This window comes from Dermacentor silvarum, chromosome 3 (assembly GCF_013339745.2).
Source record: "Dermacentor silvarum isolate Dsil-2018 chromosome 3, BIME_Dsil_1.4, whole genome shotgun sequence".
In the NCBI taxonomy this organism is placed as follows: domain Eukaryota; kingdom Metazoa; phylum Arthropoda; class Arachnida; order Ixodida; family Ixodidae; genus Dermacentor; species Dermacentor silvarum.
This window is the reverse complement of record NC_051156.1, coordinates 151,990,535-152,010,006: the sequence shown is the minus strand read 5'-3', so window position 1 is coordinate 152,010,006 and position 19,472 is coordinate 151,990,535. Positions and strand designations below refer to the sequence as shown.

Here is a 19,472-nt window from a genome sequence, read left to right as displayed (position 1 = left end):
GAAAACTCGAGTAACAAGCCTTGTCTAAATAGGGTGAAGTATTCTTCGTTCAATACAGCCTTAGACACAATATCAGTGGGAAAATTAAAGAAGAGTTTGGTGAAAGAAAAGTGTAATGAGAAGAAACATAACACTTGCTATTTACAATTGTGATGTACCCAACTCACGCTCAAGAAGCAATATAAGACATTCTAATGTACTACAAGTAACATTTTCAATCAAATTATTCCACTCGCGGATTGTCTGTGGAAAAAATTACAATTAAAAACAGTTCGTGTGGCATGGTAATCCCATTAAAGTTAGAAAATGCTTATGACATGTTAGTCTAGTTTTGGATATATCTAAGTATTCTGAAGTGTTAATGCTTAATTGATTAGATAAAAGTTGGTACAGAATTTCGAGGCATGCTAGCTTGGCTCTATTCTGCAGGGTAAGAATTTCGACTTGGTGTAGTAATTTCTTGGGGAATCTCTTGATGTGTTTGTTGTATATCAACCTCAATGCTTTTCTCAGGACACTCTCATCATCGCGGCACACTGCGCTTGCTGCAATCACATGGGTTTCTTTCGCAGCCGATCACTTGCTTTATTTATTAAATACAAAACTTGCGCATTGTTCATCCATATTTTAGTGAAGCTGCAGCGCAATATAACAAATGATTGGGGCTTTAAATTTGTTACATCAACATCAATCGCCACAGTGCATTCATTACACGGAGGTCACAATTCCATGGCCTTCTATGGGGGTAGCATGGGGGAATGAAATAAATTAGTAAAATCCAGGAATTCGTTACATAGCGGTTCGTTACATCCAGGTTGAAATGTAATTGTTTGGAAGTGGGAGACCTATACGTACACGGACGTGCATATTTCGCATATTGCGCTTAAGATTTTGTGCTTACTGCTACGTGTTCTTGCTCACATATCGCACAAAGGTCACATTCTGGAGTCTGTGTTGTCAGTGTAAAACTTAGCACAGGTAATTGCCTGGTTTATAAGAAAAAATGCAAAGTGGCCTTCATTTATGGGGATGCAAATTGCTGCCAAGACAACGCCAGCGTAAACTTGTGTGGCCTCCTACCGGCAGCTGCAGAAAGCAGCCATTCAGGGAAGGTTGCTGCATGTTCCAGAGGAGCGGTCATTTTCTGAGCAGGCATTTTCTGCAACATTTTTTTCTGCTTCTTGTAATTCGACCTGTCGGATAATTCTATCAGTTTCGTCAGTCTCGTCACGATCGAATTAATGGAAGTCAACTGTATTAAGTTCATGCCGTTCTTGTGCCGGGACATTTGCTGTATGCATGCATGGTTGCCAGCTAACTGCACTAGCATTTGTATATACAAGCATCTGTGTAGTTCCTTGCTTAGGCTGCCATCATCGCGCCTTAGTACATTTCAATGTTCACTTGTATATGCGTCACTGCACCTGCGTCGGAATCACTGGTACAGTAAAAGCTCATTAATTCGACATCTCGTTAATTCGGACGCGTCATCTGGTCCCTTTAAATATACGCATCACTCTACGAGACTGGGCGCTCGTTATTTCGGACGGATTTGAACGCAAATCGGATAATTCGGCGACTTTCGGGCCGGTAGCCAGGCTCGAAAACGAAAAACAGAAGTACTGGGAACATCAGTGAAGCTGAAAAGGAGCATCGCCATGGGCATCAATTATCGACTTGGCTTGACTTAAGGCTGGATGAACGTCTTCTCTGTTTTTTTTTTTTTTTTTTTCATTTGCGTGTTGGTTTTGTCGGTGCCATTTTGTTGCTTTGTTCACGTTGGTGTGCTGCATCGTTGAACGCCGTTTTATCGAGGAACGATTCAGTACGGCTCCTTCAGCTTGATCATTGCTGGTGCTTTCCTGCTGAGCGTTGTGTGACCGCACTCTCCACTGATGGCAATGCCGGCGAAGCGGCCCAAGTACGAGGCCAAGGAATTGGCCACCAAAGTAGAAATTTTGCGTGCCTTGAAAAACGGGCTCTCTCGACAAGAAGTAATGGTGAAGTACGATGTTAAAAGAAGTACTCTTAGTACATATGTTAAAAATGAAGAGCAAATTCTTCAGGCGTTTGAAGGTGAGAAATTCGGCGCATCGATAAGCGGCTACGAACAGCAGCTCATCCAAAGTTGGAAGAAGCCCTTCTTCAGTGGGTGGTTAGTGCGTGTAATGCGAACCTGCCGTTGAGTGGACCGCTGATTATGGCACAAGCTGAAAAGTTTGCAGCGATGATGGACATCGATTCCTTCCAAGCATCAGAAGGATCGTGTGCACGCTTCAGAGAAAGACACGGCCTCGTCTTCAAGACCGTTTGCGGCGAAAGAGGTGCCGTGAACGAAGACGCGGTCAACAACTGGAAGAGCGCTCAGCTGCTGGAGCACCTTGCTGCCTACGATCCGAATAACGTGTTTAACGCTGATGAGACGGCACTGTTTTTCAAAGCTTTGCCAGACAAAACCGTGACTATGAAAGGGGATCCTTGTGTCGGCGGAAAAAGAAGTAAGGAACGAGTGACCGTACTTTTAGCCGCCAACATGACGAGGACAGAGCGCTTGCCGCTTCTTGTCATTGGAAAGGCGCAAAAGCCACGCTGCTTCAAGAACATTAACACTCTTCCCATGGATTACCGTGCCAACCGAAAAGCGTGGATGACAGGTGAAATTTTTGCAACTTGGATCCAAAAGTTGGATCGACAGTTCTCTGCCAAGAACCGCAAAGTGCTAATCGTGCTGGACAACTGCAGTGCACATAAAATTGCCATCGGACTGAACAACATTGAAGTTGTTTTTTTGCCGCCGAATACGACATCGGCGCTTCAACCCATGGACCAGGGCATAATCCAATACGTGAAAACCAAGTCCTGTCGGTGCGTGTTAGAAAGTATGCTCCTGTGCCATGAAGTCGGCAAACAATACGACGTGAGTCTCCTGAGCGCAGTTAGCATTCTTGCGCATGTGTGGCAGAATACGCCTGCGCACGTCATCACTAACTGTTTCAGGCACAGTGGCTTTGTTGTGCCCGACTCCAGCGATGCTGCTGCGGCCGAAGTGTTGCCAAACGACGGTGCCGACGACGGGCAGGATTTCGGAAGTGTTCTGCCTGATGCAGTGACACACGACGATTATATCGGCATTGATGATGGCGTTACCACTGCCGGCTCTCTAACTGATGAACAAATCGTCAAGGAGGTCATACATGGTGACGAATCCGAGAATGAAGAGGAGCTTCAAGAGGAGCAGCCACACAGGCCCCCTCGCACTGTGCAGGAAGCCGCGGAGGCCCTCGTCGTCCTTGAAGAATTTTGTTTTGGCACTGCAGACAGCATGCGAGCTGCTGAGCACCTTGAAGGACTCAGAAAAATTGTGTCCACGCGGATTTCTGCTCGAAAACAGACAAGCATCCGTGATTACTTTGTGCAGTAAAGGTATGTTGAAAAAACTCGTGCGTTTATTGTGTTTATTTTGACCATTCGATAATTCGGACATTTTTTCCGGTCCCTAGAAATCCGATTGAACGAGCTTTTACTGTAGTTTAGTCATCGCACTTTTCAAAAAGGTGGAAGTTTTTTGCACCACAGCATAGGCAACGTTATGCCATGTGGCAACCCAGCCAAATAAAAAAAGTCTAAGGGGGGGAAATTGGTCTCTATGTGACAAAAAATTAGTATGGTACCAATGCAATAGGCTGTATGGAGACTGTGTAGGAGTTCAGTCACAACTACATCTTAACCATTCGTACGTTTTAAGTGGGTACGTATTAACAAGGTTTTGCCGTAGTGCTGTTCGCTCTAATGATGTCATTGATATTTAGACAGTTTCTCAATTTTAATCTTATGTATGGCATTGTGCTGCTGAGCTTGAGATCACACGTTCATTCCTGGCTGTGGCTGCCACGTTTCAATGGAGGCGGAATGCAAACATGCTTGTGTACTGAGACGTATCTGTATGCTGAAGAACCCCAGGATGTAAAAATTAATGCGGGCTCCCTCACTACTGTATCATGCTTCATAATCAGATAGTGATATTGGCATATCATACTCCAGATTATCGTTAATTAAGTCTTAATTTATTTTATGGCAATAGGCTAGGATTGCTAAATGATAAATACTCTTAAATTAATAACAATGAACGCTTGCATTTTTTTTTGCCACGATGGCAGATGTTAGTTTCGCTTTTTTTCATAAGCATATGTGAAATGCAGTGCAAAGAAATATTTGTAGTGCTAGCACAACAGAAAGGAAGATGAGCAGCAGAGCTCGTGGTTTTTGGTGCACAGTGTACGGATTAGCTGTAGCTGCAACAAACTGCTGTGTATGTGTGGTTCCTTTCTCATGTTTTTGGCCATCGGCTCAACTAAATCAGCAACTGGTAAGCATGCCAGCTTCTGATTTTCTACAACACTCTTTCCTTGATGTGAGTGGACACATAAGCTTATCTGTAAGAAAATTATACAGATCCTCCAACACACAAATTGGAATCTGTCATGTGAAGCTGTTGTGAAGCAGTTAATTTATACAACGGTTCATCTACTGCACAACGTTTTGCTGCATAGCGATTACGTGCGCGTCTAGCAATATGCGAAGATGTAGAGACAAAGTCCGTGACAGCCCGAACTGGGGCGGCTCCGTCTTTGGTGCGCTTATCCCAAAAACAACAAAGTGAGGCACTCGCTTGCGCGGCATCGAGCATGAGGGGCTCCACGGTGTACGGGAATGCAGCACTGCACTGGTCTCTATGCCGAATATACAGAACGTTTGAGCAATCGAATAGTAGATATTCGACTCAACAATCAAATTATTTGAGCGTTCACTGTTTATTCTATTTGATGTTCGAGTATTTGCACACCCCTACCTTTTTTTGCCTGCTTGCCTTAGATGCAATGCTGTGTTGTCTTGGCTCGAGGTGATTGGTCGAGTTAAGGGGGGGGGGCAATGAAATTTTTATTAATTTATTTATGGGTTATAAATTGATGATATTTGGCATGCAGATGTGATTTGTTATGCTGATATCATAACTGAAATCAGTTTTGTGCTATCTATCATACTTTTCGAGTTGCAACACTTGACAGCCTCTAATGGTCATCCCCAATTTAATTAATTCATTACACTTAAGTTCTCCAAGATTTTCACGTCAGCATGTTCACAAAGGCCCATTCTGTGAAATAAAGCTATTGGTAAATTTTTTTTAAATGCTTAAATGAGCACCAAGTTGTTTTCTAACTTTCCTATGCATATTGTCTTACTAACGACCTTTGCAAAAAAAGAGACGTTATAAATTTTTTATGAGGTGCAGATAAAAATGGACAGCTTTGTTGCACTCATCAATGTTTCAGGATCTAAGTGCAAACGACAGAATGAGTTTGTCTTCATTCGTTGTGAAATGGCGCTGTGATGACTGAAAGCAACTGCAGAAAAAATGAAAGCTAAGAAAATGTAGCTCAAAGCCCGATTTTTTTGCAATTTTTGATGACAGCACTCTAGGAAAGTGCTCTATTCTCAATTTCTATTGCGTATTTTGTTATAATACTTCACCACGATGTAAATGAAGGTCCGAGGATCGCGAAAAATAAATAAATTGGATAATGGAAAAGTTTGATCAATTTAACCACTTCAATTGCCACATCTCCCCTTAATGCAAGTACATTTAATTATTTTATTTACGTGTAAAAATCGCCCCAGCTAACAGCTTCTCCCATCTCTGTTTCACAGTCCGTCAAGTGCTGTTTGTGATCATCTGGGCATGCACGCTCGGCCGGCACCACTTCTGGCTGCTGCCCAACCTGACCGAGGATGTGGGCTTCATGGAGTCCTTCTGGCCCATCTACCAGTACGAGTACAGGGGCCCTGGCAGCAAGGACAGCAAAGCAAAAGATAGCAAAGCCAAGAAGAAGAAACAGGACGACGATGACGGAGGTGGCGGCGCCGGAAAAGGGGACCACTCGGCAAGCGAGGACTCTGAGGAGAAGCGGTCCTCGGATCACAACGGCGGGCAGGGAGATAGCAACGGCTTCGAGCTCGTCGACAATCCCGTCGAAGATGAAGGCGGCAAGAAGAAGACGTCTTGATGTGGTGGGAGCCACCCTGCTGGCTGGGTGGGCTGGAATGGGGACGAAAGGGGGGACAGCGTCGACACGAAAAGCTTGAAAAGTTCGCCATGACAGCAGGCTCGTATTGTCTACGGACAATGAAATGCTCCGCTCAGCTGCACTGACGCACACCGTACCGTATATGCTTGTGTCCTTCTGGACCTTGTGTCTCAATTTTGATACTGGAAATTTGCTGAAGGAAGGAAAGAAAGCAGTTGTTCTTCTGTGGCATTACAGGTCTCTGTGATCGTAACTCTACAAGGTAGATTTCCTAGTTCTGGTTTTTCCTTTTCTTGTTTACAACTGCAGGCAGTTTAGGGGAAGTCAGTTATGTCGTGAAGGCACCAGCGAAGTTTCTAATGAAATGGAGTTGCTCTGGTTGGCATTGTGTCATTATGGAACATGGGTTTGCTAGTGTTTTGCACTCACGCTGCTAAGTTTTCTTTTGTGGCAGCAAGTGTCTCATACGTGAGCTATGCCCTATTGGTACGGTAGTTACGGTACTGGTATCATTAAGTTGAACAGCGTGCTAGTATGAAAGGTTTCACAGTTTTGTCATTGATAACCTGGTTTGGTGTGTCCTTAGCATAAATTGTTTGCTATAAACACTCTTTTACCAAATGTAAGTGCCACTGGTGACATGTTTGTGTCTGTGCGAGTCATGTCACACAGACAGCAACACAATAAGAATGCAGCAGCAGCACAATAGGAATGAACAGTGCACCATTTGGGCATTGGTTTCGTTAATCTCTTTTTGGCTGACCATTGTGGGCATTTCTTGCAAGCTTTTTAAAGAAACACCCCTTTTAATTTTTGTGTGCATTGTGGTGAATATCTTCACAGCAGCTAATGAATCTTCCTCTGAATAGCATAGGTGTCACAATGCTGAGAAAAAAAGTCCAATCAGTACATGTCTCACATTTCAAGGCCGTACAGAACTTGTATTTTGGTCCGCTTGTGCTGGCATGTGCGGTATGGTAAATGTGGCGATAAAGGTGGCTTTTGTGGTGGTTGCACTGGTCTCCATTTTCTTCCCTGGTATGAGCTTTAACACCGTTTTTTGCTTTCTCACTTTGTACGTTTCCTTTCCCCCCCTCCCCCTTCTTTTTGTATCATGCGCCGTTGTCCAAAGCAGCATTCTGAGCTTTTTTTTTTTTTTTTTTTCTTTTTTCGTGTTGCTGATGTTTGCCCTGTTTGACAATCGACCATGGCTTGGTCACTAGGAACAAAGTTGTCACAAAACCTTTTCTACCTGTCAGGGCAACAAAAAAGCACATTTGAAGCACTGGAATTTTCCTTACATTTAGATATTTTGTGGCCTTAAACTCATTTAAAAGGTAGCTATTATCACTAGACTATAGCTTCTATTTGCTTTATTTTTGTGCACTTTTCATTTTTCATTTTGGGTCTTCGTGTAAACGCAAGTGTACCTTGTAACCTGGTTCATTTTTTATTATCCGAAACCACATGAAATAGTTTCTGTGAATGTGAGCAGCTGTTCCATTTTCTGCCTGTTTTCAGAGGGTCACGTCGAGAAATACATACTCTCAAAGTCATTGCACATTTGCTGCGGCTGCCACTATGCTTGTATAGTTGCTGGCGGTGACATCCAGCTCTTACATTGTTCTTACACCGGCTTCTGTCGGCTGGGGTCGCGTAGGAACTTTCAGGTGAAAAGTGAAAGAACACAAGTAGACATTTCAAGTTCTGTGCTACTTGAACCAGAACTGGGGCACTTGGAGATTTGCTTTTACCTGCGCATCTTCGAAATTTCTACATGCATGCAAATGTTGCTAATGAAATTTGAAGAGTAATTTCTCTTTTTCTCTCTTCTAATCTGGGACCTTAACAATGTTGCTCACGTGACCTTTTGGACAGTATATAGAGCTTGAATGCTATTGCTTATAATGAATAGTGCTTTTGTGAAAAAATGCTACAGAGGGAGAAACTGCTTTTTTCTTAATTACGTGTGCTAGAATTACTTTCTCTGCTTTGCCTGTTGGCTGCAAGTCTGCAATTGTCTGCCTTGGCTCAAACAGGTGGTTGCTGTTCCTTTGCAGTGCACAGAAGTTACTTTCTTCCCTCTTTTTTGAGGTTGCTTTGCTGATGCACACTAATTTAGCCTCATGAATTCCAGCAGCTTGCAGGCATAAATGACAGTACATATTTGCAACTAATACAAGCTCTCTTGTGATCTGTTTTGTGGGCAAGCATTGACACCCTCTCCACTGTGGTGCTAGGCTGTATACCTATTCAGCGTTGGTTACTGAAATACAATTGTCATTGCTCTTTTTGCCTCTACTCATATTACCATATAAAAAAGCATTGAGAAGAGCTTTGTAATAATAAGCATTTCCATTTTGTCCTATGGTGTACGTTTCAAGCTACTACTGGAGCCAGTCCTTTCACTGCCTCATTACTGCCAGCTTGCAATTTCTGGTGGCTCTTGCATCCTTCTGTTTGAGTCGCCTTGTTGCACGTCAGCAAATGCATTCTTCTAGGTCGTCTAAAAATTTTTAATGTTGCATTACAAAGGGTTTCCAGCAGGTACGGTGCGCACTATTATAGGCAGGATTGGGCTATTTGTTGTGTTCAGCAGTGGATGTATCGTGCAGCTTAGACTTGATTGATTGTGGTGTAGTCATTTTCTGTGCAGAGGATGCTATAATATGTTTTAACAAGTATGTTTCTGAAAATATGTATGTACTCAGTGTAATCTTGTTTGGTTACATTATCATTCTGTTTTGTCACACTTGGACACTAACACAATTCAAAAAAAGTTAAGTAATCACAGTCAGTTGCTGCAGCCTGACTCTTGTAACCATAATTATTACACGTAACAATATTATGATAGCATTGCCTATTTTCTGGGAGAAAATTCTCTTGCCACTCATATGCAATGGACTTGTCATTTAAATGATGGGCTTTTTTTTTTTTTTTTTGCATCCATAGCATCTATTCTCATTTGAATTTGATGGTGTCTTCGATACGCTGGTGATATATGTAGCACAAATTGATGCACCCAGTATTTAACATTTCTTTCTCAGCCACTAAGTGTTTAGAAAGCCAGAGAAAGAGGCCAGCCTCTTGTGCAATGTGTGTGGGCTGGTGGTGTGCTCTGGAAAAATAGAAATTGGCACAAAACGTCTTTTCTTTTTATTTCACTCCCTGGGCATTCCTTTTACACATTTACCATGGCAAGTCACTTTCTAAGCCTCGGAGCACTGGCATTAAGGAGCAACGACGTGTCGAGCATAATGTATACTTGAATAAAATGTGTACATATACATGTTCAGAGTGGCAGTGTTTCTGTATGAAACAGAAAGATTCACTGTTTCTTGCTGTAACATGTAAGTGCAACGGCTTTAACAGCTAAAGCTGCAGTTGCCAGGAAGCATGAGAAGCAGTCGGGGATCTTTGAATGCTATCGTGTTCCACTCAGGCGAAGCTTAAGCATCCTCGAAGTTTTTTAAATGTATAACGAAACTGGCAGTGGTACCTCGTCAAATGCACCAATTATGACACAATGTATCTGTTTCCAAAGATATTGAGAGAAAGTAGCGAAACAAAGCTTGTCTGACCATATGGCAGTTCACGGATGAGCAACACAGTGGAGATATCGACGGCAGCAGCTAAAGTTCCTGTTTGGCTCCCTACAGGACCCATATACAGGGACACTATGATCACCAGCGCTGGTATGCCATCAAGAGACGCTCCTTTAACCAGAATGGGGCCATTAGAAATGACCTCCAATATCGCCATGCACTGCCCAATTTTATAGATTATGCTTAGAAATTTGTTGTGTCAGTCGCTGTTTTTGCACAAGGGCAGAAAGTAACTACACAAATGACTAGTTCTAACATCATTGTAAGATAGACAGAACATGGTCATAATTATATTTGTCACTGAATGACATAGCGCTACTGCACACAATGGCACGCAGAGTGGCATTTCGGTACTCTGTAAACTAATATACGTGCTTCAACTGCGGTCGAGGTATTAACTGAAACAGGAAAAAAAAAATACGCTCGCAAGACGTTGGTATACTCTAGAGCAGGGGTTCACAAGCATGTTCGTTCCAGGGAACCCTGCTAAGCTCCATGAAGCGCCAAGGAACCCCCCTCCCCCCCGAATTAGCCAAATTAAAATGTCTAGCTAATTAACCAAATGTCGAATTATCGAGGGTATCAAGAAAACAATAGACAAATGCTTAACTACGTTAAGTTATTTACTGAATGAATTAGCAAATCCTGTTTATATTTAGCACAAGACCAGTGCAGAAGGTGGAATTCTCATCTCATGACTGATTAGCGCTAGCAGCGGCGAAGGCCTCGCGCGCGTACATCCCGATTATTTTTTTGCCAGTCAGCTGCTCGCCAACAAATTGTCCGTCCATCGCGATGTAAACTTCAACAGCTTTGCACTGAGTCAAAGCAAAACTGCTTGCCGCAACCGCTGCGGACGAAACGACGGCCGCTATCGACGCGATCATGGATGGCAACCTTGCGGTTCAGAAGGCAGGCGGCCGACGCACGCACCAAGTCAAAACGAAACTACCGTTCGCTGCAAGAAGTGCGGACGAAACCACGGTCGCTGTTGACGCTACCATGGTTGGCGACTACGCAGTTGTGAACGCACGCAGCCGACGCGCGCACCGAGTGAAAACGAAACCACTGTTTCCCGCAACCGCTGCCGACGAAACTGCGGTGGTTATCGACGCGATCATGGATGGCAACTACGCACTTGTGAAAGCACGCGGCATGCCACCAACGCGGTGTTACGCGCGGCGATAAACGCAAGAATAAAGTCAAGCGCTCCGGCGTTGCTGTCAATCACGTGCCGCGCACGATTGCCGCTGAGGACCATGGCGATGCGGACTGCGCCTCTTCGTTTCGGTTGGACGCTAGCGCCGTTCTTGCTCTTCTGCGACGCGTCTTTGCAATGCTCCGCGCGTTTTTTTTTTTTTTTCTTTTTCTTTATTCCTCCAACGTATACGTCAGTGCGCACGCAATCGGCACCTACGCTATCTACAAACGGGAGAAATGCGCATGGTGGTAAATTACGGCCTCCGAGATTTAAGTGCGGAAGCTTAGGCGCGCTGCCCGTTTTCGGAGGTTGGGTGGCTACAAGCTGCTTGCGAATTTATTGCGCAGTTCGCGCGTTGCCGTTACGCGCTGCGAGTGCTTTTTGACACTCGAGCATGAGTAATGGAGGTTCTGTGGATCGAGCGCACCTCGTTTTCTCCGTTTTAGCCACTTGGTGAGCGCGGGACCACGGAAAACTTATCAGTGGCTCGCGGAACCCCGAGCAGGGGTCTGCGGAACCCAATTTGAGAACCCATGCTCTAGAGTTGCATTCACTATTGCACAATTGGCGATACATTGCGATATATTCGGTGATGCTGGGAATGGCCGACTCCCCCATATTTCCTTCAGCCCCCACACAGTCAATTGCTGCCCTCCTCCCACCATAGAATGCCCTGGTTCAACCCCAACAAAGATAGTATAGGGGTGTGCGAATATTCGAAATTTCCGAATAATGAATATTTTATTGATTCGAGCTTTGAATCAAATAGTCACTAGTATTTGTAAATGCAAATATTTTTCGTACAGCTTTCGACTTTTTCAGAATTGTCAGCTGTACTCAAACATAAAACTGGTGCAAAAGTACGATTAAAACTTTAGAAGTTACATAGTGGAGTAGGCTATGTCGGTCAAGGAGCCAGGTTCTACCGGCTAAACCACAATAATTAAATTTGCATTCTGTGAAGAGTCCTAGGTATGCGAACAGACTACATATTTGCTCCTAACACTACATTTGTGCTTTTAATAAGCAAGGCGTCATGATGTGCTGTGTGATGACAGAAACGTGCTAACATTACTAATACTAGGATGTGAAAAAAAATTTTTTTTAGTAGAGCAAACGTTCATTCTTCGAAAAGTATTTGATTCGATTGGCTTTTGGTACTGTTCCATTTATATTAGATTTGGTTGAAAAATTCGCACACCCCTAAAAATGAGTAGTCATCTTATGACATCCTCCGACAGGAATATCCTAGTGCCGCGCTCCTGCTGCTTATATCTACGAAAGGATTTCTTCGACTTCTTAGCCTGTTTTCATGGTGGTTGGATTTGCACCACCTGTGCAAAGGGCACGTGCTCTCGTGGCACTCAGTTGCGGGGCAGGTTCGTCACCGACCGCCAACTAATATATGCTGTTTGAAGCACATTGCTAACGCTGTTTGAAGCACATGTGCTAACGAGCGAGAGCTCACATGAAGGCTTAAATGCTGTGATAGGACGCTCGGAAAGGACAGCCCTCCTATTTTCCGTTCGCCCTCTCCCCCTATGGCTGCAGGAGAGGGCTCCGCCGGGGGGGTACAAAGTTCAAAGATGGAAAAGAAAAAAAAATATCCAATGCACAATCAATGTTTCACAATATAATAAAATGAATTCAGCAAAGGATAAAGATGGGACATGACCGGGTACTGCATTTCAGTGTTCTATAGAGCGCAGACAAAAAAAAGAAAAAAAAATGCATTTAAACGTTTCGGTGCGGGGATAAAAATGATATATATTCAAATCATGAGTGGTGTGTCTAGTGGATGTATGTCTAGCGGATGTGATGTAGTTGCTGATTAGATTAAATCGCGCAGAGTTAACGTGAAAAAAAGCGGGCAAGATTGCACTCGGTCGTGCAAAGCTTCGGCACAGCGAAAGTTCAATCCTCAAGTATTACTGTCTGCTACTGCTAGGTATTAACTTGGTTGCTGCTAGGTCTTGACTTGGTTTAACTTAACTACGCATGTAGGGAAGGTATTCTCGAGCGATCATTTTCGGAGGTACCTTCCCTTTCGCAACATTTCGCGTGACTTGCGCTGGACGTACGTGTCGGCGCCTACGAGCGACAGCGTTCCTGGCATGCCACAAACGCAGGCAGAAGCCGTGTCTGTGTCTGGCGAAGCGAGCGCGCACCTGCGCCGGTGGTTACTAGGCAGCGCAAGGTGACGTCATCGCTGCTGCTTCGGCGCATGCGCGGCTAGGCAACGCGGGCGGCGTCGACAGCAGCTCTGCGCGTTGCCTCGTTGGTGCTGCTACAATTTCTCTATCCCGCTCGCATTTTCTCTCGATACTGATTATCGCGCGCATGCTCTCCTTCCTTCTCCTTAACGTCCCATGTCAAGGCAACACGTGCCACGGCACGGAGAGGAGGCGAGCACACGCCGCTCTGCGAGGTGGTTGCTAGGCAACGCAGTGACGGCATAGCTCGGCGAGGTTTTGCGACAGCAGGCGCCACTTTTTACGGTTAGCTAGAACAGCTTCACTGTTGAAAATCGCCGCCCATTCACTCCGTACAGATGGTTAACCAGTGAAGCTGAAACGTGCGGCCCGGTGTTTATCACTGGGTTAATCCCGACGGTACATTAAAATATTTTTCAATTATTGGTTACGTGTTTGTGTTTCTTAATGAGGTTACAGACACGTTCGGCTGCCACAGAAAAACGACGTCACTGACGGTTTGCCCGCAGTCCGCCGTTGTCGCATTGCCGCTTGCTATTCTTCAAAATTAAATTGATTAAAAATTAGATCTGTCCGTCACGTAAGACAATGAACGGCTCATACCCCCTTAAGTAATGGCTCAGACTCCCGTAAACGCGGCCTCCCCATTACGACGACAGAAGAGAAGTGAAATTCTACGCTGGAACGATGAGCGGCAACGGAGCCAGCTGTGGAAGACGACGACGATGCTCGAGCCATTGCTGATGATAATAGTTTCTGCGTACAGCTAGGCGACGGATGGATGAATCGGCTAGCCATATACAGCTTCGCTGTAAACACTATAAAGATTCGACGTGGCGACAGCAAGCTGTGTATTACGTACAAAGATTGTAATTACTATACTCCGTCTCGCAAGCTGGTTGCAGCACTGCCGAATGTATGAGGCGTACTCAGGCAATATCATTGCGCAGCAGTATATAGTTCCGGGCGTAACTGGCTGATTATTGGCTTCACTAGAGAGTTCTATTTTTGCTCGCTACATGATACGGTACAGCAATACGTAACATGTTGGGACCTTTGCGCATGCACGTCGTATACCGAGAATCACTGTAATAACCCATGGTAGCGCCGACCACTCACTTCGATCCGAATTCTCGTTCGTTACTGCCTCTCCGCCCTGTCAGCAAGAAACAAGCAACAAAATCCTTCATCGCTGATCTCAAGCTGAGATCAAATCATTAGGTATGTTTTTCGTAATTGTTGAGATTCGCTGTTCGTTTTCACGCTGCTAGGACTACAGACATGGATGGCACTGCGCCGTATAAAACTGGTTTGATTTCTAGTTAGCAGATGGCGCCACAGCATCACCAAAGCTTAATTGTTCACTGCACCATTAATTTACTACGCCGCTCTAGCATGGTACGTGATGTGGAGACGCTGTGGCGCAGATGAACATTTGTAAGGGCATTCGCTCGTACTACTTGCTAAGGAGGCTGCACGGTAATTGCAGGGAAAGCGTACAGGTAAAGCGAAGCCCTGCTGTCGCATGCATGTAGACGCAGCTTATGGTTACGGTGTCAGAACATTTTTTGCGTCAATTCACCAATCATGTAACAGGATGGCAAGCAAACGACGCGGCGCGGAATTAGCACCACCGTTCAGGCGCGTAGCCAAGGGGGGGGGGGGGGGGGGGCTTAAGCCCCCCCCCCCCCCATCCGAACTTTTTTCGTGCTGTCATGCACCTCCGACCAAAACAACCACCGGCGCCGGCAATCATTCTGGATTTAATCTACAATGTCTTTTTCATGCTCGAAAAGACATTTCCGAACGAACATTGTGAACTCGGCCTGGATTTCGTGGAAATGCCCATGCTCCTGGAGTCACATAACGCAAGGTAGCGGTAGCGGAATCTACGGAGCGCATGGATTTCAGTTCCGAAACTTTATGGGTATAAAGTTCTCAAACTTTTGACGCGAAAGGTGCTCTGACATTTCCAGAGGCGTGTTTTAGATTTTCAATTCCGGAATTTTGTGTGTTTACTGTTCTTATAAAATTGGGCCAACATGCGCGCACTGGAGCCCTCGTGTCCAAGCTGTTCCAGAAGTGGAAGCACGAACTCGAAATCTTCCACACACACTAAAATACTAAATATCACCGTGACTGTCACCTGAAAGCTGATAATTTTCTCCAAACATTTTCAGGAAGCGCGCCCAATGTGATCGATCAGCTGGATCAGGGCATGCAAAGTAAAATAAGAGAAAACAGAAGAAAGTTAATGGCCCATTATTGAGACACTTCTTTTTTGAGGGCGACAAGGTCTGGCTCTCCGTGGCCATAGAGACAGTGGTCCTGTGGATTTAAGCAAAGCCTCCGCTGAAAATACTGGTATTTTCAGAGCGCTTCGCATGCGAGCTGATTGTGGTGATACATATCTGAAGAACCATTTGGAAAGTTGCCCCAGTAATGCCTCGTATTTAAACCCAGATGTACAAAACCAAATTATAGAAATTTGTGGTGGTGAAATTGTCACAGAAAGGCTAGATGCAAAAGTAAACACGGCAGGCTGCTTCTCCGTACTTGCTGACAAAACGACGTATATTGCTGGAATCGAACAGCTTACTGTTTGTCCAAAGTACCTAAACAAGGATGCCAATGACATCGAACAAATGTTTTAGGTTTTAGCACTGGAATAGATGCCCTCTCTCACTGCGACTGCAGATTCTATGTAAATGTGTACAAACTGCTGAAGATTGTAGTCGCCTTTCCAGTGACCACTGCCAGCGCAGAGATAATATTTTCAAACATGAGATTACTGAAAAACTACTTGCGCTCTACAATGTCTGAGGAACGCATGGTTAGGCTGGCACTTCTCTACGCCCACAGAAACGTCGGCATCAACGTATGCGAAGTCATTTACCGCTTCGCTAAACTTCTCTGCCGAGTGAAGTTTGTACTGTGGATAGCGAAGCCACAAAAATCAATTCAACAAGCTCTGTTCCTTCAGGTCCATAAGCTCGTAATTATGAAAACAGATGTCTGCTCATTAGCTTTTAAAACCGCAGAAAATTTCGCCGTTTATTGTAATAGTTAGCATCATGATTAAAATTATCATGCGAATACGAAAATTTGAAAATTACTAGGACATTAATGGCCGATTTTGACCGACCTCGTTCGTTGAAAGCCCGGCCTACGCAGCGTTTCCCAACAAACACACTCGGATATTGGGTAGTTCAACTTGCCGCATCATGTGTGGCTTTCGTTTGGCCTTTTCTTTCCTTTTCAGCTACCTGACTTTACGTCTTTTTTGAAACGAAGCAATACCCTTCTTTAATTTTGGGTGTAGAATAATTGTTGCCGCTGTGCTGGCAGTTAAAATACACATTTTCGTACTGATTTCGGCATCTTCCTCTATTATTCTACCCTTATAGAGCAGGATGGTTCAAGTACATATCACGATTTCTGCGATCATAGTTTTGTTCTTGCCTGGATTGTCTGTCTTTCTATGCGTTAAGTTTACTATCCATGACTGCACAACATGTTTATTTGTCTTGTTTGACGCATCATATACAGTGAAGTTTGATTAGACACGTAGATTTATTGGTGACTTATACGTATATTGAAACATCTTGTTGCGAGATTTTGTGTATACAAGCAGTGAACTTTGTTTCAGCGACACTTTTTTGCCCTTTATCAAGCTGTATCTTCGCATTTCTATATTCCATTCTATCTTCGCATTTCTAATGTATATTTTGCAGAACTCCTGCTTTTTATATGTACTCACTGTTGCGACTATAATTTCAGTGCAATTACTCACAATACACGACCGGTAACAGCTGATCCTGCGCAATCCATTACAACGAAGGACAGCATCATTGGCCGTTCCAAATGTACAAACAAGGTTCTTGAATGACATAGATTCATCAAAATATTTCTCCTCAACTTGTTAATTACATGGCTTTTACGTTTTTCGTATCAGCTGCTTGCAATGTTTTGCAGGTTTCGAACTGATATAGGTTTAAAGTTCGCATGATATGTTCTTTACTTATTAAATAGACACGAAAACGTGGAAGCATTGATATCAGTTATTCCAGCTACACTTTTTGGGACATGGGAATACATTATTTTATGAAAAAATACACATTTTACTTGTCTTGACAGTGCATAGCGTTCAACAATTTGTTTGCAGCATCTAATATAAAATGGCATTGGCAATGGCAACGCAGTTATTATTCATATTGTTACGGGCCGTCTTCTTCCTTAATGCAAGGAGGCGTCCCGCGTCACAATCACCAATCACCCCACTGAACAGTTCTTCACCATCTACCCTGCCATCTCGTGACGTCGTGCACGTATCCCGTCTGAAGCCGTACTTTTCCGTCGCCTCCTCGTGTAATTAGTCTGCGCCGAGACGGCGCTCAGACCGCCGGGGCGGTTAGATGTTACGGGCCGCCTCCTTGCATTAAGGAAGAAGACGACGATCGCCGAAAAACGCTGCGCGCGTTCAGCCATCTTGGCCATCTCGGCCAACAGTCCCTGTACATGCTGTCCCTCTTTTATCTATTTGACGCCCCGTCACAATACATTCGATCCCTCGATAAATTCTGTAAGGATGAGGCCGCGCTGCGAGGTAAGCCCCCCCCCCCCCCCCCCCCCAACAAAATTTCTGGCTGCGCCACTGCCACCGTTACTAGATTACTTTGCCAGTTTGCAAACTACGCCGGGATGCAGCGGCAAAACGTGGCCTCTTTCGGTTCCCGCTCGCGAGGTGGTGCTTCCGACGCCATTGGCCTAGGGTTCCATTGGCCCGGTCGCATGCATCATGGTCATGGAGCATGCGCGCTGAGTTAAACGCAATTTACGCAGTTAATTCTCTGTAAGGGGAGTTATTTCCGAGATTGTGAGCAAACGTTATTTCGATTGTGCAACTAGAGTATCCTTTCAGCCACTAGAGCGATTCCACACTGCAGAGATGTGACTGAGATGCCTCAATCTAGCTAGTGCTACGCGGGACTCTCATTCATTCAGCTGCGAAGATTAATCGGGTTCAGTATGATGGTATGATAAAACTTTTGATTGCGGTCCCTCGGAACGCGCGTCAGCACGTAGCGGGCCGCTCCCACTTCGGTATAGAAAGGCCGAGCCTCTCTGCTGCTTCGCGGGCCTGATGGACAGCCCATAGCTGTCCATCGTTCTATACAAGATTACGTGTTTACGGTGGGTCACTGAACATAAGTATCTGATGCCGCCGAAAATATTGAAACCTAGAACCACTCGCTTGTTCGAGAACACTCAATGCCAGGATACGCGTTTTTTAAAAGCAAGATACCGAAGTACTTCAGTGAAAGCCGGCCGTTTTTAAAGCTACAAAACGCGAAAGACGACGAGAACAACACAAGTCAAATTGAAAACAATTTATTAAGGCGAAAACCGTACGTAGATGGCTCATGGGCCGAAAAATCCCACGTCCTCTGTTACGGCACCTAAATTCATGGTGCCACCAACAAAGGTCCTGGTTCCGAGTGCCTAAGTTAACTCTACCTTAATTAACATAGAGTTCATTAAGGCACTCGAACCCAGGACATTTGGTTTTCCTTAAGGCAAAATTAATTAAAATAGTTAATTAGGACATAGTCAATCATGCCACACGGACCCACGACTGTTGGTGGGAGTCGAATCTCAACCATTGGTGTTAAGGCGAAGTTAATTAAGGTGCACTTAATCAAGATATAGTTAATTAAGACACTCGAACCCACGAACTTTGGTTTAATTATAGAGAAGTTCATTAGGGCACACTTAATTAAGGTACTCGAACCCACGACCTTTGGTGGGAAAGAACAAGTATGAGGAAGCACGTTAAAGGTGGTCAAAATTAACCAGGAGTCCCTCACTACTGCGTGCCTCATAATCATATCGTGGTTTTGGAACATATAGAACATCAGAATTTAATTTGATTTTTTTTTAACTCACGGCGCATTCGAATGAGAATGTCAAGTAATATAATGAATTTCTCGTGAGCGCGCACGCTTTCGCATTCATTCTCTTTAGCGTATGCTAAAGTGACTGTCAACTTTTTGAACAATGCAACAATCATCAACTGGGAATCACATTTCAAAAGCCAAAGTTACAAAAGACGCGCTTTTTTGTTTGCTGCAGCCATCTTTTCCTTGCTTGCTAATCCATGGTTAAAATCTCGGGAGAAAAAGTGCGTTCTTATCACAAGTTTTAGCGGGAGCACACGCCGCACGAGCTGCGTCGATAGATCTCGCTGGGACTCACAGGGATTGCGATCACTAGGCAACAATGTTGAACGCAATGTTACTAGACTTGTTGAAGGCAAAAAAAAAAAAACAAAAAACACCCGGCACAAGACCACGCCTGAGTTAACTACGCC

General features: G+C 44.5%; 1 protein-coding gene across 1 annotated transcript in view; it reads left to right on the top strand.

The window, feature by feature from the left end:
• Positions 1–9,370, top strand: part of LOC119445934 (translocation protein SEC62) — a 40,453-nt gene extending 31,083 nt beyond the window's left edge. The window contains exon 8 of the mRNA XM_037710239.2: positions 5,707–9,370. Within this exon, the coding sequence (XP_037566167.1) occupies positions 5,707–6,062 (356 nt within the window). The 3' untranslated portion in view covers positions 6,063–9,370. The remainder of the gene's footprint in view (positions 1–5,706) is intronic.
• Positions 9,371–19,472: the final 10,102 nt, after the last annotated feature.